This window comes from Sorex araneus, chromosome 3 (assembly GCF_027595985.1).
Source record: "Sorex araneus isolate mSorAra2 chromosome 3, mSorAra2.pri, whole genome shotgun sequence".
Classification (NCBI taxonomy): Eukaryota; Metazoa; Chordata; class Mammalia; order Eulipotyphla; family Soricidae; genus Sorex; species Sorex araneus.
This window is the reverse complement of record NC_073304.1, coordinates 86,065,736-86,090,877: the sequence shown is the minus strand read 5'-3', so window position 1 is coordinate 86,090,877 and position 25,142 is coordinate 86,065,736. Positions and strand designations below refer to the sequence as shown.

At 58.7% G+C, this 25,142-nt stretch overlaps 1 protein-coding gene across 3 annotated transcripts; it reads right to left on the bottom strand.

The window, feature by feature from the left end:
* Positions 1-609: 609 nt before the first annotated feature.
* BAHD1 (bromo adjacent homology domain containing 1) lies at positions 610-23,413 on the bottom strand. 3 transcript variants are annotated; one of them, XM_055132418.1, is made up of 7 exons: positions 23,081-23,413; positions 5,894-7,333; positions 3,990-4,372; positions 2,518-2,677; positions 2,071-2,147; positions 1,326-1,426; positions 610-910 (listed from the first exon to the last, which is right to left on the bottom strand). In XM_055132418.1, the coding sequence occupies exons 2-7, from the start codon at positions 7,317-7,319 to the stop codon at positions 721-723; spliced, it is 2,337 nt and encodes a 778-aa protein (XP_054988393.1). In that variant the 5' UTR covers positions 7,320-7,333; positions 23,081-23,413; the 3' UTR covers positions 610-720. The 3 variants fall into 3 exon arrangements, with proteins under 3 accessions (XP_054988393.1, XP_054988396.1, XP_054988394.1); XM_055132421.1 differs by having other exon boundaries at positions 1,326-1,417; positions 23,081-23,412; XM_055132419.1 differs by lacking the exon at positions 23,081-23,413 and adding an exon at positions 22,878-23,001.
* Between the last annotated feature and the right edge of the window lie 1,729 nt (positions 23,414-25,142).

The following is a 25,142-nucleotide window of genomic DNA, read 5'->3' as shown; positions in this document are numbered from 1 at the left end:
ACCCCACCCCAAGATGATCAGTTTAACTTCGGGAACGCCAGACCTGCTGGGCGGCCGGGCCTGGGCGGGAGGCAGGAAGCTGACTCCCATACAGCCGGCCACACCCAAGACCGAGGGCCGGGCAGCTTGTCCCAGCACCAGGGGCTACTGCAGGGGTGAAAAAAAGAAAAGCCAGGGAGAGGCCCAGGCCCAGGAAGCGGAAGTCAGGAAGTCAGTGCTCTGGAAGCCAGATTCTGGCTCTCTCTGCCTCAGAGGGGCGAGCCCGAGTTCGGAGTTGTGCTAGAATCTGGGAGAGCCTGGCCCAGGCTGACGAGGAAGCAGTGGGTCACAGTGGGTGAGGTAAAGCTGGCTCCCACTCACTCCCCCTAGAAAGGCGACAGAAGGGCCCGCCCCCACGGCCCCCTGCCCTCAGGCCGGCCCCTCGCAGGGAAGACTGCATCTTCAGGAGTCTCGGCGGGCACCTCACCAAAGAGAAGGGCCCCGGGCCAAGCTGAGGGCTCCGATGCTTTCTGAAACCCTGGCCTCCCCATCCCTCCCAGGGGGCCCAGCACCCACAGGGGCCCCTGCCCTCCCCTTCCCCACCCCACCCTCCCCAGAGAACCACAGGCAGCAAACGCAGGCTCCCATGGCCCCTGAACCAAGTGCTGTGCTTCAAGCAGTGCCTCCTGCCCTGAGCCCCACCTGCCCGTGGGCAGCCCCCCCCCCAAGGGCGTGAGGAGGCTACTGGGGGTTCTTGAGGATGCGGCCATGGCGGAAGTCATAGACATGGCGGCAAAGAAACACCAGCTCAGGGTCTGTGTCCTCGGGCACCGTGCGGTGAGGTGGGGTGGAGTAGTCCGCAGAGGGGGGCACCAGTGCTGTCTTGCGGCTGGGCAGGCCCTCGCCTCGGCGCTTGGCCATGGCACAGAATCTGCAGGGACACACCGTTTGTACCGTTTACCAGTCTTCTTCGCAGGCATGGAACTGGGCCATCCCCTCCCACCCTGCAAGGCTGCAGCTGCCTCCATCCCCAGCGGGCATTGCGGTCTCCCTGCTGGCCACCTGAGAGTCGTCTGCCAGGGCCTCCCTCCCCGTCACCACCCATTCTCTTGATCTACAAAACCGGCACCGTCCCCTGACCCCTCACCCCAACCGTTTTGCCTCAGTGCGACAACATTTTCCTTTTCCTAAAAGCATCAGGTGGTAAAAGACATGGACTTCGAGGAACAAAGTTGGGGGAGGTCAGGCCCCGGAAGTGAGCTCCTCTTGAGGGTCCTAATGGCCCCTAAATAGCACGAGGGGGAGTCTGAGGGGAGAGGCGAGCCAGAGTACGGGGCCCCACCCACCTGCAGTACTCGGCAAAGGTCAGCACGTAGCACTTCTCCTCAATGCAGGCTACGCTATTCTGGTCCTGATGTCGCGATGCAAAGACTTCATTCTGCAAAGGCTCAAGGGGAGAGAGGGGAGGCTGGTTACCAGGACTGAAGCACCCAGCAGAGGCCACTCCGGGCAGTGCCCACAAGGCCAGGGATCCTAGCCCATCCACTGCTCCCAGGCGCCAGCTCCAACCACGACCGTCCTGAGCCTCCTGAGCCCTGACCCCCAGGCCAGGAGAGGAAAGGAACTGGTCCCAACCTTCCTCTAGCAGGAAAAGCCCAGTGAGGGTGAACAAAAAGGGCTGGTGTGGTAGTGGTGGTGTGTGTGTGTGTGTGGGGGGGGTTAGCGGGAGGGGGGTTGGGAGGGCATTTATACGGCACCACCGTGCACACAGCTCAGTGAGATGCTGGGGGCTCTGAGGAGGCTCCCCCTTCTAGGGCTGTAGATGGCTGCCGAGGCCCCACCCACCATTGCTCCCATTCTCACTCCCCTGCCTGCCCCCAGTTTCTTCACTACACCAAGATGCCTGTTCCCTCTGTGGCACGAGGAGGGCTGTGCTAAGCAGTGAAAACCCCAGCCCTGCCACCATGCTGCCCGCTAGTGGGCAGGACAAGTCCAGGCCTTTGCTGCGGCGCAGGGCCCCTCCCAGCGCTGCCGTCGCCTTGGTGCCAGCCACCCCCTCGCCCTCTCCGACCCATTTGCCAGGGCTCTCACCTCGTGCATGCTGGGGCTGCGGCCTCCCTGTAAGTGCTCAGGTCGGTAATACCACAGGAGACTCATCATCAGCTCTCCTAGGGGACGAGAGAAGCAGTCGCGGCTGGAGCTGGCAGCTCCAGAGATACTTAGAAGGCAGCAAGCAGGCAGGCTGGCTACCTGCCCCGGAGACTCAGCCAGCAGCTGCGACGCCAGGGCCAATCCTGCAGGCTCCGCCACCCGGGCCCCCGGCCTGAGGCCCAGCCCGGCATCAGTGGCCTGGAATGCTGCTGGGAGGCACAGGAGAAGGGGACAGGCACTGACAGGGGAGGTGTGGGGACAGGTGGCCGGGCCTGGGAGACCACAAAGGTTAATGAGCGGTCCCACCCAGGTCACAAGGCTGTCTGCAGACTCTGTGCCAAGAACACGGGTGCACTAGAGCCGGGTCAAACTCCAGACAGCGTTTACCTGATTCGGGGTTCTCCCAGAGGGCGGAGATCTTGGCCACATAAGGAGTGGATGTCTTCCGTGGCCCCGACTTGAGGAGGACAGTGTCCCGAACTCGGATGGTCTCTCCACGCCGCTCCACCGCCTGGTAGCTCTTTCGGATGGCTGGTTCCGGTTCATCCTGAACAACAAACCAATGTCACACACGGGCTGGTGGGGCCGCTCAGACGTGGGGAAGGGGGCTGAAGGGGGGGTGACAGCCTCGCTCCACTTTCCCCAACCCAACCCACGAAGAATGGGAAGGGTTCCTCCTCACCAGCTATCGGGGGCGAGGGGGGATGGGCACTTCCCACAGCTGAAGCAAGGCTAAGGCATGGAACTGGGGTGGGAAGGTGGCCTGCGGATCTGCCCTCAACCCCCCACACTGGGCAGGCCCTTCAGCTTCTTACAGAAACAATCTGAGTCTGACCTTCAACCACCACTGTAGGGTCCGGAAAGATAGGACAGTGGGGAGGGCATTTGCCTTGCACAAGACCAACCTGGCTTCGGTTCCTGGCATCCCATATGGTGCCCCAAGCACTGCCAGGAGTTAAGTACAGAGCCAGAAGTAACCCCTGAGCATCGCCAGGTGTAATCCAAAAAGCCAAAAATAAATAAATAAATTTTAAAAAAAGAAGAGGAAAAAACCTACCACTGTAGCCTCGGGGACTAGTTAACCAAGTCTGTTTCCTCATCTGTGAACTGAGGACAATCATGGGACCATGGAGTACAGACCCCCCGTAGCCGTGAACAGAATCAAAGTGGCACACATGCAAAGATCTCAGCTCTGTGCTGGCACCTGGAAGCACTCAGCACAGCTCCGTTTTAGACAACACTCTTTCCTCCATCCCCATCAACCCTGTACCTGCTCATTTTCTCGGTCAGCTTACCGCCCCACCCCCCCGCCCCATATATACATTAATCGAAAAGTCTCCACGTCAATCTGCTGATGAATAACCCAGGGTTGAGGGCCAGAGTGTTAGCACAGCGGGTAGGGGGGCTTGTCTTGCACACGATCAACCTGGGTTGGATCCCCGACATCCCACATGGTCGCTTGAGCCCTGCCAGGAGTGATTCCTGAAAGCAGGGCCGGAATAACTCCTGGGCACCACTGGGAATGGCCCTCCCTGCTTCCCCTCCCACCCAAAAAAGAATAATCTAGGACCGAAGGGACAGTGGGGGTTGGGTGGGAGCTCATGTCACGGCCTTACTCTCACAGGGGGCACTCACCAGCTGTGACTGACAGCACCCCTCCCTGAGGTGCACGGAGGAGGACCTGCAGGGGGTGGGGAGCAGGCTGAGCCAGCCTGGCCTGTTCCTGGGGTACACATCAACCGGGACTTCTGGTCTCTCTCGACGGGAGCTAGAGCCAGGGGTTCCCGGGACCCGGCTGCCTGCGGCTCTCATGTCCCCATTGCCACCCTCCGTCCCATCAGCTCTGAGCTGGCACTCACCAAAACATAGACCGCCTTCTCGCAGGCAGCCCCGACGGGCACCCAGCCGTTAGTGCGGCGGCGCCGGCGGCGCCGGGGGCGTGGGCGCTGGACGCGCGGCTGCTTGGGGTGGCTGGGCCTGCGGGCGGCCTTGCTCCTCACAGTGTGCCGACAACTGGGGCCGGTGCGCAGGCCCGACTTGGAGCCACTGGGAGGCTTGGCGCTCTGTGGGCACGCACGGGCAACAGACTGGGGCTCGGAGGTGGGCGTCTGAAGATGGGGGACAGGCTCTGCTGCAGGTGGCACGCTGGGTACAGGGCATCCCAGGAAGGGGTGGGCAGGTGAGGCCGGGTGGCCAGCTTCCGGGAGAGGAAATTCCAGCTGGCCCAGAGACCTGCAGCCTTCTGAGGAGAGGGGAGGAAGGATCAGGGTGGAATGATGGCATCGTGGCCGCTCAGCCCCTCTGCTCTCAGCCCGTACACTCTGGGAGGCGGGGGCACAAAGTGCAGGCCAGCCCTCAAAGACGGGCCCACAGAAGCCTCCTCTTCCCCTCTTCCCCTCTGGTTTCTCGGCAGAGGAGAAAACAGCAACAGCTCCTTCAGCTGCAACTTAAGAATCAATCTCAAAGGTCTCCCCCGACTCAGGAGCAAGGGCTTGGAGGCTGACTGGCCTGGCTCTGAATCTCAGGCCTGTTGACTGGCTGGGTGACGTGTCACCTGGCGCCATATCACCAGCTAGCGTTGAGGCTGACACTGTTTCCTAGGGGAGTCACTCATCTTGCCTGCAGAACCAACCCTCTAAGGCTGGTACCAAGAGCACGTCTTACAATTAAGGCAACTGAGGCACCCCAGGCACCCAGCTCAGAAGCACGGCCAAGCACCGCACTCTGGGGAATCTGGTTCCGGAACCATGGCTCACTCAGAAGTGCTCAGAAGCGTGCCTGGGCAAGATGGTCACTGGGGTCCCAGGGTAAGGGCGTGAGAGGGTTCTGGGTGCATCTGGACCTACTCTCTAAACCTGGAGAGGGGCTCTAGAGGAAAAAAAAAGACAAGAAGCTTGTTCTCATTTCTGAGAGCCCCAACGCACCCCAGAACCTGAAACAACCAGTCTGGCCAGAGTCAGCTGGCCTATAAAACTGTTTTATAGCACCCCTACAAGAAGGGGTGTGGGGAGGCGGCCACGAGCCCTGGGAAGGCCTGGCCCCACATCAGCATCGCGGCAGACTCAATGGCTAGGAGAAACTCGCCCCCGAGGGGTCAGGGGGAGCGGAGGCGGGCATGGAAGGGCTCCTGAGGACACTCCTGCCAGTCTGGAGGAAGAGAAATCACTGCGGAACTGGGAGAGGTCCCTCGCTGGGTACAGCACAGTCCCGGGACATGTGGGTCTGGCGGCAAAGCCAGGGGCCCCGACATCTCTCTGTGCCAGGCAGTTCTGCCTATGTGCTCTTAGAGGGCCCACTAGGCGCAGCCTCGAAGACGAGAGGCTGAATCTGGGCATCACCACCTCTTGCAGGGCCAGGTACTACAGCTGGCACCAGCTACTGGGCCTGGTGCCCACACCCCTCCCCAGGAATGCTGACCTGGGGTGGCGTGTAGGAGATGGGGACTTCAAGGAGGGCGGGACCAGCCCGGCCAGAGCTGCAGCACCAGCCTCACTATTCCAAAGGGGTGTCCCGGTGAGGAGGAGAAAGCTCCCTGCCAGTCTCAACAGAGACCAGCGGAGAGTGCGGCTCAACAGTGGTCCCTGCCCACGAGCAATCCAAGACTTGGGGCCCCAAACCTGGGGACTCCTCTCATCTCACGGCTGCTCCCCACCCACCCTGAAGCTGGACCCCAGAAAGTCCCTGCCTCCAACCACAGCCCCTCTGCCTGGACACCGGGCCTCAGAGACTTCCTGGCACCCCCCCGCCCCCACTCTAGATTTACCTGCAGCAAAAGGCATTTTGTAGGGGCAGCCGACACAGGTAGTGCTGATGTGGGAAAGCGACGAGGACAACATTTCACAGAGGCCGTAGCCATTCACTCCAGTGTCTTCGCTGGAGCAGTAGCGAGCGCCCCAGGGAGGGTGCTGGAAAGGGCTCCCCGTGGGCACGGAGCTAGGGGCCAGGAGAAGCCCCTCGCTAGGTGCAGCCACCGGGGACAGCTTGCCCTCAGGGAGCATGGGGCAGGAGGAGTAGCCCCCACACTGGAGCCCGTCTCGGCCGCAGTACAGGTAGAGGTTGCCGAGCGCCGTGAGCTCCGGCCGCTCACACAGGCCTCTGTAGTCGGCAGGGTTGCCAGGCATGGGCAGGGGGGACAGCTGGGGGGCAGGGAAGGAGGGCTGGTGCAGTTCCTGTTTAGGGGCAGGTGACTCCTCCCCCGGACGCCCAGGCTCTGGCTTCAGGGCGGCCTGCCCTCCCATCAGCTGGGGCAGGTGGGGGCGCAGGCCCAAGGGGCTCTCCAGAGCCTTGCTCCGGGGCTGGGAAGGTGGCTGGGCAGAGGGCCCACGGGGGGTGGTTGATGGCCATGGCTCCTCAGGGTGTTCCTGCCAGCCTGGTGGGCCTGCACTCTCCCCGACACTGGAGCCCTGCCGGGCCTTCGGATAGTTCTTGCTATTGACCTTGGCCCACTTGGGTCTCGGGGCCTTTGGTGCCGAGGGCTCAGTGGCGCGCACATCCACTTCCGGGTGGGCGCGCGGTGCCCTCAGAGGCAGCTCCCGCTCCTGGCTCAGCTTGAGGAAGGCCGCTGCGTTCAGGCTCGCCAGTCTCTTGGGAGCCGGGTCCCCATCTCGGCGGGCACCTTCGTCCGGCGCCGGCTCAGGGGACAGGTCCCGACTGCCTTCTCCGAGGTCCCCAGGTCGGGGCCGCTTCTTGGAGGGCCAGCCCCCAGGGGCCCGGTCCCGCTCCCGGCTGCGCGGGGGCTCCCCGCCTCCTCGGCCACGGCGCGAGCTGGCCAGGCCCCCACTGTCCTCCCGCTCCAGCAGCAGGTTGTTGAGGGCCTCGGCGTTGAGAGAGGCCAGGCGCCGCTTCCGGGGCTGGACCAGGCCCGGCTCCTCCCCGGGGGGAGTTGGACTGGGCGGCTTCGGCAGGTCAGGGGGCAGCTCGTCGGCCTCATCTGCACTCCGTGGCCCAGCGACATTCTCCAGGCGGGTCAGCAGCACTTTGCAGGTCTTGGGCTTCTCGGGAACCAAGGGGCGCTTGCGCAGAGGGTAGTTCTTGCGGCGCCCCGTGAGGGGCCCTGGACTCTCAGGCACGCCGGGCTCAACTCTCTCCGGCCCCTGATCCATACTGCTGCCTTCCACCTGCAGGGGCTCCTGGCGGCCAGGGGGGCCCGAACTCAGCATGGGAAGGGACTTCCTCCGAGTGTGTGTCATGGAGCACCTCCAATCTGCAGAGCGGAGAAAAGGAGGCCGGCGGTGAGAGGGGTTCCCTGGGCCGCTCTGTCCCGTGCAGCCCAGCCAGCCCCGCTGTGGCAGTCCTGGCCTCTCGTCCCCCTCTCTAGCCTGGATGTCCAGGCTCTCCCCCTTCCAGAAGGCAAAGGTCCTACGGGGTCAGGCTGCCAGCAGCTGTGTGAGCACTGGTTGGGCCACTCTGGTTAGCCTCGCCTCTCTCTGAGCAACGCAGACCCCAAGGTCAGAGACAAAAGGAGTAAGAGGGGGGGCAAAATTCTCAGGTTTTCCTCCCGCTGGAGGACAGGGCCACGGATGGTGGGAGCCTCGACCACCACCTAGCTCCTCCACGGGAGTGTTTTGTAGCTGGGCCACATGATGATTACGACAAGGAGCAGCCAGACAAGGAATCTGCCAGCTGGGCCCTACCTGGAGGGACAGTGGGACAGCCACAACCCAAGCCTCACCAGTAAAGCCCCTGAAGGGTGCAAGCAGGTCTCAGGCAGCCCCACAGAGCCTGCAGAAGGCAAGGCAGGGCCAGCCTTCCCAAGAGGAAACACGGGAATAATCAGACAAATCCCCACCAGCCAAAGATGGAGAAGATGTCAGAGGGAAGAACAAGCGGCCAGGGGAAATCTGGGGCTGCCGGGCTAGGCCAGCTCTGGGCTAGGCCAGCTCTATTCCCCAGGTCCCCATCCTGGTGGGCAGGATGCCAGGTACGGGGGAGAGAAGCCACAGGACAGATGCCCAGAGACACCCACTGACTGACCGTAACCCGCCAGGCACCTTCCCAAACTCTCCGTGGCACATACTTTCCCACCCCACATACCTGGGGCCGCCTGGGCCCTGTCCTGAATGAAGAGGCCCAAGCAAGCTGTGGGCTGGAAAGGGGGCGGGGCCTGAGCAATTTAAAAAAACTGCAGAGGGGGGCGGGGACACAAGCCGGGTCTACAGGGCTGTTCTCTCTCCCTACCGACTCCCAACCTAAAGCCAGGCTCTGCCAAGGAAGGTGCCAGACAAGGCTCTGCCCTCCCAGGGCATCCTGCACAGAGCCCCTTCCCACCCAGCAGGCCCCGGCTTTTCAGCTTAATTTCCCCACTGCTATTGTTATTCATACTCACTATACCCGAGCAGTCCCTGCTGAGCCAGGATTTAACCCTGAAAGCCCCAGTTCTAAGGCCTCGGAGGGAATCCCCAGAGCTCTTCCCAGCAAGCGCGGGGAGGCCCCGGGCTGGGCTGGGCTGGGCTAGGCTGGGCTGGGCTGGGCTGGGCTGGCTGGCTGGGACCCAGGCCCCGGAGCCAGGCTGCAGCTCTGCAGCTCTGCACCTCAGGTTGCACGCAGCGTGGGCAACTCTACCTAAGAAAGGACTTGGAGAACTGGAAAAGGGAGGCAGCGTGCCAGGTGTTGCTTGGGCCACTAGCAGGGGCCCTGCCACTGCCCAGACACCAGGCCCAGGCAAGAGAGAGCCAGAGACCAATCCATTCATTCCTGAAACACAGAGGAAAACCTCCTACCCTGCCCCCCTGCCGCTGGGCTCCCTATGACGTCGTCCTGCTTCTAATCTGGGCGGCCACCTATGCTGGCCATGCATGCGGCATGCTTATTAGCACCATCTCCTGTCACTCTCCAAAGCATCCCAGCCCCCTTCTCAGGCACAGGGCACCCATGCTGCCCAAGCAGCAACAGTGGCAGCCAAGGACCCACGTCTTTGAAAGCCCCAGAAGAACCCTCCCCTCTCCACAAAGGCCTGGAGAGGCGGAGACGAACCCTCCAAACAGCTTGGCGGGCTGAAGCCCCTCAACAGGCCCCAAGTTACCAGAGTGAGGCGTGGGGATGGCTGGGGGCCAAGGCTGAGGTCACCTGGACTTGTGGCCTTTGAGGACACCAAGTACAGAGCAAAGAGGCAGCAGATGGGAAAGAGAAAGAGAAAGAAGGCCTGGCGCAGGGAGGAGGTGCTCCCCAGGAGAGCCCCAAGCTGCTGGCCGAGAGGCGTGTCCTCTCCCCATCAACGGGTAGACACGGGGGCAAGGGCCTGCCTGGGTTCTGGAACACTTGCTTCCCCGTTTCTCCCTTTCAGCACCACCAAATCCCAAGCAGGGAGTGGCAAGGGAAGGGAGCCCTGCTGGGCCCCTGGGAAATCTGCTTCCCACAGTAACCTCAGGGCTCTGGTTCCTCCGGGACACCTGGGAAATGTCCCCGACCCCCTGATCCCGGGAAGGGTAAATCAGAGGGTGCGAGTGACGTTTCCAAAGGAAGCCCAAGAGCCTCCTGCTAGCAGCCCGAGCATCTGCAGGAGCCTGTCACCCACTAAAAACACCCGAGAGCTCATTGCAAAACAGCGCCGAGCTTTCATGTGGCGCCGTGTCACAACGCCACTCACGCACTCACTCACTCACAGTCCAGGAGAGAGGCCTGGGTCTCTGCTGCCGGCCTCACCGCACCCCAGTCGGAGGAGAGCAAGTGTGAGTCATGCTTTGAAGCCTCACATGTGAGAAGCCGGCCAGAGCTTTTCCCCGAGGTGGGACTGAGTGGAAGGGGATCCTCGCCTGCTGGGGCCCCTCGAACGCACAGGGAGGGCCCAGGTCCTTGGGGAGGAGAGCCCAGGAAAGCAGAGGCTAGGTTCCCATGTCCACTGGCCCAACTCTCCCCTCCTGCCAGGAACAGGGAGTGCAGGCCGGGAGGAGGAGGAGAAAGTGTGCGGGAGGGACCCTTTCCCTGTCCCCGGGCATCTTACGGCTCCCTCGACCATGTCAAACAAGCTCCCATCAGAGAAAACCCACCTGATGTTCCAAGCTCCTGCCAGGAAGGCTCCTAAGTCCTCTGACCCAGCGACCCCGGGCTGCAACCCCCAAACACAGGTGTACAGCGAGTTCTCACTTAATGTCATTGCCCCTGTTCGTGGGAATGGCCAACGCCTGCTTCAGGAAACTTGGTTCCGGGTAACCTGGTTTGGGTTCCATTCAACATCTGCTTTTCTCCCCCTCTCCAGAACATTATAAGAAACAATGTTGAACAAAACCAAGTTATCCTAGGACCGGCTGTTCCCGCTAAAGAGGGAAAACAAGGCGCTCGGGTGGGGGAGGGACTTGCAGACCAGAGGGCTCCAGGGGGTGTCTGAGCCTCAGCACCCCAGGGCCTGCCTGCAAAGTTATTTCCCCAGAAACCGGGAAAGGACTTGTCTTCTGCCCTGAAGCTGTGGCTCCGTGAGCACTGGGCAAATGAGGCTGGGGGCTTGAGCAGGCAGGTCAAGCCTACAGCACTTAGGCTAGCCTAAGCAGAAGCAGGAGGAAGGCTCATGCCTGCAAGGCAGCTCACGGTCGCTGAGCCACATCCCTTAGCCCTGTTGCAGCTTCGTTAGAGGCAGGAAAAGTCCTCGGCCATGGCCACAGCTCTCACTTACTTGCTCAGCTCTAATTCCATCCTTAGTTCAGGAGCCCACTGCCCTTCCTAAACCTCTGACCCACGGCACTTGAGGCCTAACAGGTGGTCACTGGGGAGGGCTTGCACAGGCCCTGATCCAAGCTACCTCCCTCCAGTGACACCTGCAGTCACACAACTGGCACTGGGCTCAGCATTGCTCCCCTCTGCAGGGGCTCAGAGCACTTGCCGTGCAAACGTGACCACAAGTTCGAACCCCTGGGACATGTGCTGAGTCCTATCCAGGCAGCTCTGGTTTCTGTGACACCTGGTGCCACAAGCAATTTCCAGCCATACCGAGGCTGAGTGTGTGCAAACACCATGGAGAGGGGTGCAATCGCCACAAGCACTGCAACTAAAAAGTTGTGCCAAGGTCACTTCCCGGAACCGAGAAACACTGCAGCCAAGCCCCAGCGAGCAACACGCCCACATCTTATGTGCTTCAAGAATTTGAGTCCCTGAGGACACGTGTGCAAGCACTGCACCCGCACTGTGTGTGCCCTGGGATCTGATGCAAGCACCATCCCCAGCAAGCACCACAGTTAACGGTGTGCCCAGCACTTGGGGTGAAGGAGATGGTTCAGAGGGCTGGGGTGCCTGCCCGCTCTGCCAGCAGGAACCCTGGGCTCAGTCACTCGCACCATCAGCCCTGGCAGGAGCGACCGCCAAGCACCACTGGCTATGGCCCCATAAACAAAAATACGTGGGAGCACAGTAGTCTATGTGCAATCCTACATCATCACAGCAACAACAAAGAGGTTGAAGTGGGGAATGAGTGAATGAATTAGAGGGTAACACATTTTTTACAAGGACTGAGTTTCTTGCAGCACCTATCAGAAAAGCATAGGAACTCAAAGACAAGTTCCTGTTCACGAAAATGAGTCGCTATTTTTTGTTTGGGGGCTTACTCCTGGAGGGACCCAGGGACCTTGTGGGGTGCTGGGGAATGGAACCAGGGGTGGCAGTGTGAAAAGCAAGTGCCTATATGCTGTGTTATCTCTCTAGCCCCAGTTGATGTTATTTTACAGAAAAGTGGAGAGGTGACACTGCTAAAATTCCCATGAAATGCCAGTAAAGACGTGGCTGGTATCTCTTGAATACCCAAAGGCTAGTAAAGTGGAAAGAGTAAAAGCTTTTGAGTTGGGCAGACCTGGGTTGAACTGCCAGCTCTGCCTGTCAGGGACAACTCACCCAACTGTTCTCAAATTCTGAGTCCTCATCTAATACGGCTGCAGCAGGGCTAGGGGATGTGGCTCAGTGGCCGTGTGCTGCCTTGCAGGCATGAGACCATGAGGTCCGTACACAGTGTGCTCCCTGCACCTACACAAGGTGCTACCCCTGCAGCCAAGTCTATGTGAGCACCACATATAAAGCAAGGCCAGGGACATTGCTCAACGATGGAGCACACACCTTGGTATGTGTGAGGACCTGACTTCTATCCCCAACGTCAAGGACAAAAAACACAATGAAATCAATTTTTTGGGGGGTGGGGGCACACCCAGTTACTCCTGGCTCTGCACTCAGAAATTACTCCTGGCGTGCTTGAGGGACCATAGAGGCTGCCGGGGATTGAACCCGGGTCAGTTGCGTACAAGGCAAACGCCCTACCCGCTGTGATATTGCTCCGGCCCCCAACAAAATCAAATTTTAAAAAGCAGTTAAGACATAAATCAATTAGTTGCATCAGAAGGAAACTGATGGGGGACAGAGACATAGAACAGCAGGGAGGGTGCCTGCCTTTCTATGTGGCAGACCCAGGTTCAGTCCCTAACACCCAGTGTCCCCAGAGCCCATCAGGAGCGATTCCTGAGCAGAGTCAGGAGTAAGTCCTGAGCACTGCCAGGCTGTGGCCCTCAAACAACACCAGAAAGAGCCCAATGTGAAGGGGGGCTGAGAAGGGTGTGCATTGCCCTGCAGGAATCGGGGGAATCAGCCCTCTGAGAAGCACAGAGGGCACGTGCCATTCCCAGAATCAGCAGCTCCAGCAGCTAGGAAGCCGCCTGTGCCAGGAGAAACCCGAAAACTCAACCCACACCTGCACTATCTGTCCCCTCAGACCACCCAAGTGTCCTCCCTGGGGGACACATGGCCAGCTGCTCCTTTCTCATGCCAGCCCAAGTGCGGGGTGAGCTGTGCAGGTGGGGTTCACATCCCAGGAAGAGGGCAGGGGCAGAAGCTACAACCCACTGCACCCGAACAGCAGCTGCTCATGTCCCTAGAAGCGGTGCTATTCCACTCACCAGCCCGGGGCCACCGCCATCAGAACACACCGCCCAGGCCCTCAATTTGCTCTGCAGTGGGGTGGGCACAGGGAGGGGGCCACAAACACCTAGGCAGGAAGCACAGCACCCATCCAAAGGGCAAACTGGTCTGAGCAGACTAGTGTACACACTACCCTCGGACCCTCAGGTCCGCCCCTGACAGTGCCTCCAGAAAGCACGAGGCCCAACTATGGGCTGTTGGGCCACCTGTCCCTCTCACTTCCCAAAGGGGCGCCCAGGAGCCCAGAGCGGCCAGCAGCAGCAGCAGCGCAGGTGGGGAGGGTCCCCCGCATCAGTAGGTCTGGTCTCACAGCCAGGTCCCATCTTTGCTGCTGCTGTCCACTTTCTATCCCACTACAATAGCTGGGGTCATACACAAGTACTCAGTACCTCCCCTGGCTTCTGGCTTCGGAGAGACGTCAAGAGAAACTTCAGCAAGGTGGGTAGGAAGAATTCTGAAACCTATAAAGTGGACCCCTCGAATTGTATATTAAATGAAACTGCAATTAAGAGGACAAGAGAGAAGAAGGGGGTGGGGCGGGGGGAGACTGCCATTAGAGGGCCAGAGAGTACAGAGGTTAAGGCACTTGCCTTGCACGCGGCCAGCCCTGGTTTGCTCCTCCTCAGCACCACAGACGGGGCCCCTTAGCACCACTGGGAGTGACGCCAGGGAAGGTCTAAGGCAGGACACAAATACAACTTTTCCCAGACCCACTCCTCCGGCTCCATAAAGGAACACTTCAGGCTGGGGGATGAGTGAGCTCTGGGCTAAGGTTCCCACAGGCCCTGGCCCCCGACTCCACTCTGCCTCACTGGGCCAGAAACAAATCAATTCCCGGACTCATTTGTTTTGAGCTGTAACCATGTGGGCGAAATAAAGCAGCAATAGGGGCCAGGGATGTGTCTCAACAGCAGAGCAGAAGCCTTGCATGTGTGAGGCCCTGGGTTTAGGGCCCTGTGTGACAAAAAGACAGACAAAAGACCTCAAGAACACTAACAGGGACAGGGAATCCCAACGCTCAGCAACAGGACTACAGCAAAACCAGGAGGAAAGCTCGAGTTACTGATGCACCATTCTTCAAAAACACACAACAGATCACAAGTCTATGCTGGGCCACCTGCCCAGGAATGGCAAGGAATAGGTGTTGGTTCAACCACCAGAACACTCCAGGAACCAACAACTTAGATTTCAAAGATGACCTGTCAAGGCTGGAGGTGCTATCTCTTGTGCAAAGACAGGAAACTGGTCAGGGGGCCAAGACGGGAGCTCTGCTCTCTGAAATGCTGACCTCTGACCAAGACCCAAGACCTGCCACCTTCCTCACACTCTCCAAGCAGGAGCAGAACCACAAGGCAGACCCTCCAACAGAGACTTACGGGCACCTAAGCCCAACTCACACCCAAGTACCACTCTTGTGAGAACACAAGTTCAATGGAGGCAGGGGGTCTCTGCCTGCCTCCTCACTAAAGCCCATCCTTTTTTTCAACTGAGACTGGGATCGGAGAGATAGTACAGTGGATAGGGCACTCGCCTTCTGTGCAGTCAACCTGGGTTCAATCCCCAGTACCCTGTATGGTCCCCCAAGCCCTGCCAGGAGTGACCTGAGCAGAGCCAGGAGTAAGCCCTAAAGCTTAAGCACCATCAGGTGTGGCCCCAAAAGCAAAACAAGCAAAGAACCAAATGAACAAGATCTGGCTGCCAATCTGTCTACTGCCAAATTTGTACCTTCAATTAGTGACTCTTGGAGCCTAGGACAAGAAATTCTTTTTTTTTGGGGGGGGTTGTTTTTCGTGCCTCCCACAACTGTGCTCAGGGCTTACTCCTGGCTCTGTGCTCAGGGATTGCTCCTGGCACTGCTTGGGGGACTATATGGGATGCTGGGGATCGAACCTGGTTGACCACAAGGCAAGCACCCTACCCACTGCAGTATCATTCTGACCCCCAAATCTTCCCACACCCCCATGCCTCAACCTAATCCACAGTTCAGTCAGGTGACTGCAGACAGTCTCATATTTACACAGCACAACCCTCTTTTATGACCCACTGCCTTTTCTCTCTCAACCTGCCCAGCTATTTCAGGTAAATATTCCACTCATTCCACTTCTTACTCCAAACCACTAAGTGAGCAAATGTGGCACTAGAAACACACTCGTGTCAAGTCAAAGAATGTGACAGATATTAAGGTGAATTCAGCAGCCAAGAATCTGAGTTTGCATTGTAGGTCTCCAAATCCCTTAAATGTCCGGGATAGCTAATTCCTGATTCACCGCTGAGGCTCCGAGTCTGACAGGGCACCTAATGCCAGCCAAGCACCGTGTGTCCGGCCCCACCCTCAAAGCATGCTCCCTTCAACATCTCATTTATCCTTACAACCATCAGGACCAAGGTGTTATCCCATGGAAACCAGGGAAAACAAGAGGTCCAGAGAGATAACAAAGCCAAATCTGTTGTACTCCTGGGTGGTGGTGGGGGCCATCCCGGCTCACACCTGTCCCGCAACACAGGTAGCAGCTGGATCAGAGACCGACATTCGAGATCAACTCGCAGGCTGAATCCTGTTTCTCTGTGCTGTATTCACTTCTGACATTACTGAACAACATGACCATTCAGTACAGTTTTAATTACCAGCATTAACAAATTATTTAGTTTTTCCCGATTTTTCACCGCAAAAGAACTGAAGCTGTCCTCCAATTTAAAAGGCATCTGTGGACTGGCCGGGGAATGCAATTTTAGAAATTATTTCAACAGAAAAGCTTCCTCAAAGTTTCTAATAAGCCCCTTACACTTCTGAAGCAAAACCATTTTATAGCCCTGAAAGGTGTGAGGGTTCCAAAGGTATGTTGTCTGGGTTTCACAGTAAATCCAGAAAAGGGGTCTAGGGAGGTCCCCACGCATCTCACTATGTCTGTCTCTCACCTCAGATAAAATCTCCTTCCCTCAGCCCAGACTGCAATGAAAACTCAACTCTGGGAATCACATTCCGAACAAACCACCTTCACAGGTCAGGACACATAACTGCCCCTTTGCGACCTTTCCTCTGAAGATCACCTCTTACTCATTTCATCCATTTAATGCTTCTTTTTTACCTTCTGTCCAAACTGTGTGAGCCCCTGAAGCACACAGCAGAGAACGCCTTCCCCAACACACACACACACACACACACACACACACACACACACACACACACACACACACACACACACACACACGAGACAACCTGCCAACCCTAACAAAAATGAGGAATGGAGAGGTGACTTCCTTTACAGCATACCTATCAGGGTACCTGGGTAGCAAGCAGTAGCCTATTATCTCTCAGGGCTGGAGAGATGGCTCTAAGGGCTATGAGCATGTGGAAGCGCCAGATTCAATTTCCGGCACCCACAGTTCCCCTGAGCACTATATGAAGGATCCAGAAGCTGGGAGTAGCTTATGAACAGCAGTAGGTGAGACCCCAAATCCTCCAAACGATAATAATTCATCTCTAAACCACCTGGCAAGATGTGAACAGGATTAACCAAGTGAACCCCCACGCCCAAAATATTTTAGACCTGTCTCAGGATGGGTTCACCTCTCTCCTTCAAAGGCAAGAATGGGAAACAGCAAGATTCTAACGGGCTGGGCGGTGGCGGGTGGCGGGTGGGGAGAGGGGTGGGGGAGCGACGACACACAGGCACTACAGATATAATACAAGCAGGCAAGCAGGAGTGGTCCAGGGGAGATTCCAGGGAATATTCTGGGGTGACACAAAGGAGATGCATATGTTCTTTCTCCGTTAATTGAAGACAGGATCTCCAAGCACCTTGGCCCCCACAGCCCGTGAGAAAAGAAACGTTAACGTTCCTCCAAACACTTGCCCTGGCAACCAAGAGGAGTCACCTGACTTTTTTTGCTTTAGGTCACCCGGCCATGGTGCCTCGGAAATAGGTGCCCTTTCAAACTGCAGAGGCTGAGATAAACCCATTCTCCCACTCCTGCCAGGCCTGCTAGGATCTCAAGAACAATGTTTCTGGTTTTGTTTCTTTGTGGATGCTCAATCAGGGGGATGGCCTACCACTCTGCAGGTGTTTCCCTCCGGGAAAATGGAATCTGGATAAAAAAAAAAAACGGCCTTCCCAGGACACGGCACAAAGTCCTTCCTGTGACTCTGCCCTGAAGCCTGCTCACCAAACCCACAGTTCTCTGGCTGCCATCTGCCACACGGGTGATTCTCAACCTGTGTCCCACCACGGCCCCCTCTGGACCTCGCTTCCCACCTCCGGTTCCTGTCCCACCCAGCTGGCCACCTCATGTTGTAGCTGTGATCTCCCACACACGAGATCTTCACCTGTGACCCCTTCGGAATACCTTGGCGGCCCACAGGGTGAAAATGCTATGTTAGACCATGTCCCGTAGGAGAAAATACCAATACCACTTCTCTTTGCTGCAGCATGTGCGTACATACGTTCATATGTGTACACACACACACACACACACACACACACACGCATGCAGAGTAACCCCAGGGCTGAGCTGGTGACACACACACACACACGTAGAGTAACCCCAGGGCTGAGCTGGTGGTGCTCGGCAGCTCGGCAGCGCTGGCTCAGTGGAGCGAGGGCACTTGTGGGGCCTTCTGGCCCCAAGCAGGCTGTCTGCAGCCTCACACTGCTGCCGCTCTTCCTCCTCCTCCTGTGAGGAGGTTTACTGCTCATTAGTGGCGGCGGTACCAGGAGGTGGGCAGGGGAAACATAAAGGAGCTGAAATTCAAACCAGTTCATTTTACTCCAGTTAGGTGCCTCCCATAAAACCTGTCAGGATTTCAGCGTGCAGGACCTCCCTGTCCCCTGGTCCTGGGGAAGTCACAGCAGCCCAAAGGGTGAGGAGCTGGAGAAATCTCAGGACCTCAGGCTTCGGGAGCCTCTGATTCTGATCTCCCCACCCCCCACCCCGCCACACACATAGCCCCCCACACTCCCCCTAATCTAGACTACGCACAGTATTTTCTGTCTTTTCAGGGTTCACAGGCACTTCTAGCCAAGGCAGAGGATGTGCAGAGCGGGCGTGCCGGGGCTGCCCCCCAGAAAGGCCACACACTCTCCTCATCCCTCCACAGCACAATGGTAAGTTCACAAAGGAAATGCATGTTTTGCCAGACAGTGCTAGCGAACTCCCATAAATAATTGGGCCAGGGTAGTGCTGCTTATGTAAAATGCTTTCCCATTGAGAGATGCTGCTTTATTTACATTCTTCACAACCCATTCATAAAAAGGAGGCCCTTTAATGTTGGGGCTGTTCGTATAATGCTCCATAAACCCAGCAGCTTCAGTGGGAGCTTTAGTTCAACACAAGCTCGTCTGAACTCCAGAGACTTTTTTTCCTTAAGATTCCCCTCCCCTTTCTAATGACTCACCTTGCGACAGGGCGCCGAGGCCAGATGTTGCTGAAGCAAGGCCAAGAAGAATAAGAACAGATAAAATGAAAATACACAAGTGCTCCAGAATGCTCGGACAGAGAAATGGGGAAGAATGAAAGTATACTGAAAATCCCCAAAGAACTCCGATGTGAATTACGTATATCAGGAGGCTGAATTCCTTCCTGGTTTACCGAAACTTCCTTTCTGAATATCAGATGCTCTCCCAACTTTTAAATAGCAGATCTCTAAATACCAGAAGTGTGGAAGTTTCCCCCCACCCCCTGCCCTTTGAACCCCTACAGAAGAGGGTTCTTTCTCATTTTTAATTTGCAGTGCAGATATATTTTAAAAACATGACTTTGCTTCTTCGCAGAAGTATCCCAGGGGCTAGTGAATGCAAAAAAAGAGGCACAATCTGCTCTGAGTGAAATTCAGGAAAACCCCAGAAACAGGAAGGATCGTGTCCTAGGACAGACCGCAGCAGCGCCAGCCTGGATACTGCGTGCGCCCAGGAGATGCATTCGGAGGCTGCCTGTCTCTGATACAGTAGAAGCACGAAGAGAGTAGTAAGGATTTTTTTTTTTTAATTGACGGGGGAGCGGTCTGCATTGCCATGGCAACTGTGAGGGGTGGCCTTCCCGCTTGGAAGGGAAATGCTGGTCCATTAATCATCAAACTGGGGCACAAAAGGAAGGTTTGGGGGAACAGCAATGGATGCAGAATTAATTTTTTCACTGTCTAGACTCAAACCAGTCAGCAGTCCTCATTCCCATTTCCCCCATGGTCCAGCACTGATGGTAAACATAAAGGGAAGTTCTGAGAGAGCTGGAATCATAGCTGTCCTTTCTGGTGGGTCCTGTGTGGGGCGGATCCTATGTCTACTCTGTCCCGTTCAAGCACCTGTCCCAACACTGGTACCAAAAGTCCCGGGTACAAGCCACCTTAGAAGTCTTATCCTTTTCTGTTCTCAGAACCTTGCCTTCTCCCTCATTTACACCCAGGATTGAGAAGAGATAAAACACATGGATTCGTTTAACATGGACAACAAGGAAAATTGCATAAGAGCAGTAAAGTCGGGTGGAGAGAACAGCTTGGTGGGGTAGGAGGAAAACAGGATTACAGCCCTTTCCCAATTCATGTCTATAGGATACAGGGTGTGCAATCCACAGGGCAGTCTTCAGCAGCCAGAGCATGAGAAACAGCAAGCCAAATGTCATTTGCTCTCCATGCCAGAGCACCCTCAAAAATGCTCATGTGCCTCTAACAGGAAGTCAGAAATCACTAAGGACACCACACTATGCACCTGGGAAATAGGGAAGGTCTCCCCTGCTCCCAACTAAGCTGCCAGTACTGTGCATTTACGCGTTCAACAAAACCACAGCATAGTAACAGAAACTCTGGAATCCTCAGGCATACATACAAGCTAAACTGTCATACTGAGCCTATTCTTAAGAAATTTCCAGCCGACAAAACCACTCAAGAAGTCACCATGTGGAGCTGGAGCGATAGCACAGCGGGTAGGGCGTTTTCCTCGCTCGCGGCTGACCCAGGTTCGATTCCCAACATCCCATATGGTCCCCCAAGCACCACCAGGAGTGATTCCTGAGTGCAGAGCCAGGAGTAACCCCTGTGCATTGCCAGGTGTGACCCAAAAAGCAAAAAAATAAATAAATAAAAAATAAATAAGTCACCACATTATAAACTCCAGGGTGACAACTGCAGAGGCCAGCAAAGTTGTCCTGAGTGGTGGTGGCAAGACAAAGGGTGAACAGAGTTCAGGCTGGAGGAGAGGAAGGCAAGGGGCTCCCGTGGCAAGGCCTCGGGAAAGCAGCAGGAGCAAAGAGCGGGCGAGACTGTGCATGGCACGGCTGGCGAGCCACTAGGGATGGCAGAAGTCAGACTGCGGGAGAAGGGGAGTTCGTAGATAGGAGGGTGGATGGGGGAAGGAGTGCTTCAGAAAGAACTATCTAGCAGCTGGGCAGAGACTGGATCAGAGGGGCCAGAGTAAGCAGCAGGGAAAAGAAGGTTGTGACATCATCACAGGCCTGCTTTGGACAGAGAACAGCAGGAAGAATGAAGGACCTCAGCTCTGGCTCCAGTCTCCAGGGCAAATCCCCCTCAACACCTGGTCTGACTGACAGAGAAGTCGTGGGCAGATTAGAGCCTGTCACAGAGTGTGCCCTTGTTTGCATAATTCTTACAATATTCCAATGACCAGACCACGTCCCCTTTCGATTACCAAAAGAAACACACACTGGGGCTGGAGCGATAGCGATAGCACAGCAGGTAGGGCATTTTTTACCTTGCATGCGGCTGACCCGGGTTCGATTCCCAGCATTTCATATTGTCCCCCAGCACCACCAGGAGTAATTCCTGTGTGCAGAGCCAGGAATAGCCCTTGTGCATTGCTGGGTGTGACCCGAAAAGAAAAAAAAGAAAGAAAAGAAACACACTGTGTAGCCCCAGAGAAGGCACTGAGGTGATCAAACTCTTCCTCGTCCTCTAACGCTTAAGACATACAATTAGATTCTCTCTGAACAAACTTTAGTATCCTGCCTGAGCTAATACTACCCTTTCCCACAAGCCTCAACTCCACCCAAGATGGGGTTCTAGATTCTCCTGGAGAGTGGGCTGGGGGTGGCCATGAATTAATTCCATGTCCATCCTAAGCATGGCTGGTAGGCGGCTCCCTCGGGTAGGAACATAAGCAACCACAGCGGTAGCTCATCACCTTCCGGAACCCAGAGATACTCAGCAAAAGTTCACACTCTAAGCAAGTCTGAGTCTCCCGTCTTTGTGGTCCCGACTCTTCCATTGGGCATGTATGGGCTCACATGCTGGGGCAAAGGAGCTCTGAACAGGTTCTGATAAGTGGGAAAACAGCATCCTCCATAGAGCTGGTTATAGAGGAGTCAGGAGCACTCCCAGCTGACGCCGGTGAGTGGCTACTAAATGCCCTCCAGTTGGCCATGGAGAGAGGTGTCCCTCCAGGATATGTGGTCTCTCTGGGGTGCTTCCCATCCACCACCCCTTTTTTGGGGAAGACCTGAGGATGGAGAGGAAAACTCGGCCCAGAAGCACAAAGAAAAAGAGCTGGATACTGCTAATTCAATCACTAAATTTCTGCCTGGGTTTGTAAACTCGGCTTCTCATTTCCTTAGGCTGAGGAAGGTCCCTCGGCAAAAAGTGCTGAAGGCCATTGCGGCTGGATTGCTGAAGCACATTTGAGGGATTGGAGCAGAGTCACCAATCCAACTGGTCTTCTGAACTCTAGGACAGTCCACGATGGGCCACTGGGAGGGGTCCAGGTGGGGTTAAACCTCTGCCTATGTGCAGATTCTGCTTGCTCAGACCCCCCTCATTCCTGGAAGGCTCGAGAGCACCTCACCGGACTTGCCTCCACGAGCCCAGCAACCGAAAGGAGAACGGCCAGGCCCACCATGTGCACACAGCCCACCTCTGCCCCTCTGCCCCGGCGGGTCGACCCCACTTTCCCCCAGTGCCGCGAGGCGATCGCGGCTGGAGCGGGGAGCCGGTGCGGCAGGAGCTGCCGGCCGGCTCCCGGCCCCCGCACTCCCTGGGGCAGAGTCCGGCCCTGCCGCCCGCCCCTCGTCGGGGACCCGCTCCCCTCCCCGACGCCACCACCTGCGCCCGCTTCGGCGCCGCCTTTGTCCGGCGCTTCACCGCCGAGCGGGCCCCTTTGGGCCCGACCTGCCCCGGCCCCCCCCGGCCCCCGAGGAGAGGTGGCGAGGCGGGCAGGGCAGGACGAGGCCGGGAGGCGAGCACGGGGTCCCGCTGTCACTTGAAGGCGGTCTGACAACTTCGATCACCCCCCCACCCCCCGCCCCACCTCGGACGCAGCCACCGCGCTCTGCACGGTCCCCGCCGGGCCTCCCGCGGCCCACACTCGCTCCGCGAACCGGTTCCCTTCGCTCTCAGGCGCCTCCCTTCCTCCCAGCACGATCGGGTCGGGTCGGGTCTACACTCCCCCCAGCCCCAGCCGCGGCCGCGGCCCCGGCCCCTGCCCCCCGCCCCCCCCAACCAGCAATAACCGGTCAGCTCCCAGCGCGGGAGGGCGCCCCCCACCCAGAGCGGGCGATCCCCGCGGCGCCGCCCCCAGCCGCGGCCCCTCGCCTCGGGGACCGCGATGGGGGGAGGGGGCGCGGCGGGGGGGGTGGGGGCCGCGCCGCCCGCGCACTCCCGGGCGAGCCGGCTCCGCCGCGGCGGCGAGGAAACGACCAGCGTCCTCCCGCCCTCCGCGGCCCGGGACGCTCGCGCCGCCGCCGCCGCCGCCGCCCGGCCGAGCTGCCACCCCGCGGCCGCCACCCACCCCGCCCCCGGCCTGCGCGGCGAGCGGCCCCCAGGGGCTGTCACCTCGAGGCGCGCCGCGCTCCCCGATGGCGGGACCGTGGCGCCGGACCCGGGGGAGGGAGGCGGCGCGAGCGGGCGGGCGGGCGGGCGGCCGCACCTGCTTCGCGTCGTCCGTCCGTCCGTCCCTTCCCGGGCTGGCGGGGGCGGCGGCGCGGCGCGCTCGCTGGGGCGCGCTGACGGGCGGCCGGTGCTCTCCGCTTCACTCGTCTGCCTGCTTCGCTCGCTCGCTCGCTCGCTCCCGCCGGCTCGCCCCTTCCCCCCCTCCACCCCCACCTCCGCGACCCCGGCCCCTAAGCTCACCGGGACGGCGGCGCGGACGGCGCGGCTCTGGGCGCCCGCAGGCCCCGGCCGGGCTGGAATCCGGCGGCTGGAACCCCCCGGGGGCGCTCAATTCCCGGGCTCCACGCTGCTGCGTCAGCGCCTCCTCCTGGGGGCCGGGGCCGGGCGGGCGGAGCGGGGGCCGCGGCCGGGCGGGGCCGTCGGGGGGGCGGGCGCGCCTGGCCGGGGCGGGCGGACGGCGGGGGCCGGACGGGCGGGGCAGGCAGCCGGACGGGCAGGCGGCGGGGGCCGGGCTCTGGGATCCGCTACGCCGCTCGCTGTTCCCCCACAAACTCCCCGAGAGCGGAGCCTCCGCCGCCCTCCTTCCTGCTTCCTCGTCCCCAGCCAATCAGCGGCGCGCCCCTCGGCCAGCTCCTCCAATCAGCCGTCCCGCCCTGCGCTGGCCCCGCCAGCCAATCCGGCCCTCGGCTCCCCCTCCCGCTCTCCGACCAATCAGAACCGTGGGTCGGTCGTCCCAACGCAGGGGGCAGCACGAGGCGGCCGGGGGAGGCGGTGCGGGGAGTGGTGGGGCCTGGGGGGGAGGGGTACGGTGCGAAGGGTGGTGGCGGGGGTAGGTTTGCTTGGCCAGCTACTTGGTTTTTCTCCTCGGGCGCCCGAGCCCAAGATCGTATCCCTTGGTGACCCCGGCGCTGGAGCCCCAATACCCCAGCTGCTGCCCCCCCAATCTTATCTCGCCCCACCCCGGCCGTCACCCCTCTACATCCCTCTTCCCCCTTCTCCCTAGCACGGACTGGAGAGAACTGCGAACCGAGAAACAACCTACCCTCGCCTACCGCTGCAGCCCCCAAGGCAAAGCTTCGGGTAGATCAGTCGAAAAAAATCAAGCGAGGACAACCCCCCTTTCCTGCAGAAAGGGCCCCAGACTCCAGCGAAAGGGCCCCGACTGCTGAGAAGCCCCTCCCGCCCTTGCCTCATCTTTCCGACTTCCCTGCCTGCCACGTCTCCTTTCCTTTCAAGCAAGGTCGGTCCTTGGCTCGGTAACCCCTCACCCGCATCTTTTTCCTTTTTCTCCCTTGCACCTACCGTCCCCCCACTCCAGCTCCTAATCCACCCTCCTCAGAAGCAGAGTGTGGAACCCTCATCCATTTCCAGCTTGACAGCAGAGCCTGGTCTGTGAGTCCTTGACACCCACACACCCTCTTCCACCACCGCGGGGGAACCTCAGCGCTCTCCGTGGGAGGGCGGTGGGGGCGCGCAGGCTGACAGCCCCGGCTGGACTCCCTTCTTCGCGTCCCCAAGCCTGGATGGGACCAGGCGTCGCTACTTACCTGGCTTCCCCCTAGTCACCGAATGCCGTGGCTCCGTCTCACACCCACAGACGTGCCTTTCCAAGCCCGAGCACGCTCACGGGGTCAGCGGGGTGGGTGGGCACAGCAGGCTGAGGTCACACGGAGGCGGGGGAGGTCCCTGGGAGGTGCGGGAAGGGGCTGTGGCTTGGGCACTTTGGATCGCCAGCGCCGGCTGCGGCTTCAAGTCAACAAGCACCGGATGTGCACATAGTAGGTTCTTGAGAAATGCTGCGTCCACCCCAGAACAAAGCCTCATTCCTGATTCAGGCGGGGGAAGGGAGCTTTGGGAGGTGAAAGGAGCGGCAGCAAAAAGGGTAGTGTCAAGTCACCGGCGCTGGAGCAGCCCAGGGAGGGGCTGGGTGGAGAGCTGCAGGCGGAGAGAAGCACCCCAGGGCTGGCGCTGCCGAGGCTAGAGGAGAAAGCCCACCCTGGGCCCCGCTGCCTAGCCTCCCCTAGACCTGAACACTCAAGTGTTCCAGGGTGGCCCCCGGAAAAAATCACCGGGGGCGCCCCATCTGTCTCTCCACCTATCCAGGGGACCAAAACTGTCTTAGCTGTGCTAGGGGACTTGAAAGGAGGCCACCCAGCCAAGGAAGTGTGTGAATGGAAGCGAAAAGCACACGAACTTCTCCAAGGACCAAATTTACCAAGGATGACTGCCCCTACGTCTCCCCTCTCCCACCCTTAAGGGGAAAGCAAAAACCCCCAAACTGGCCAAAGTAGGACACTAAAGG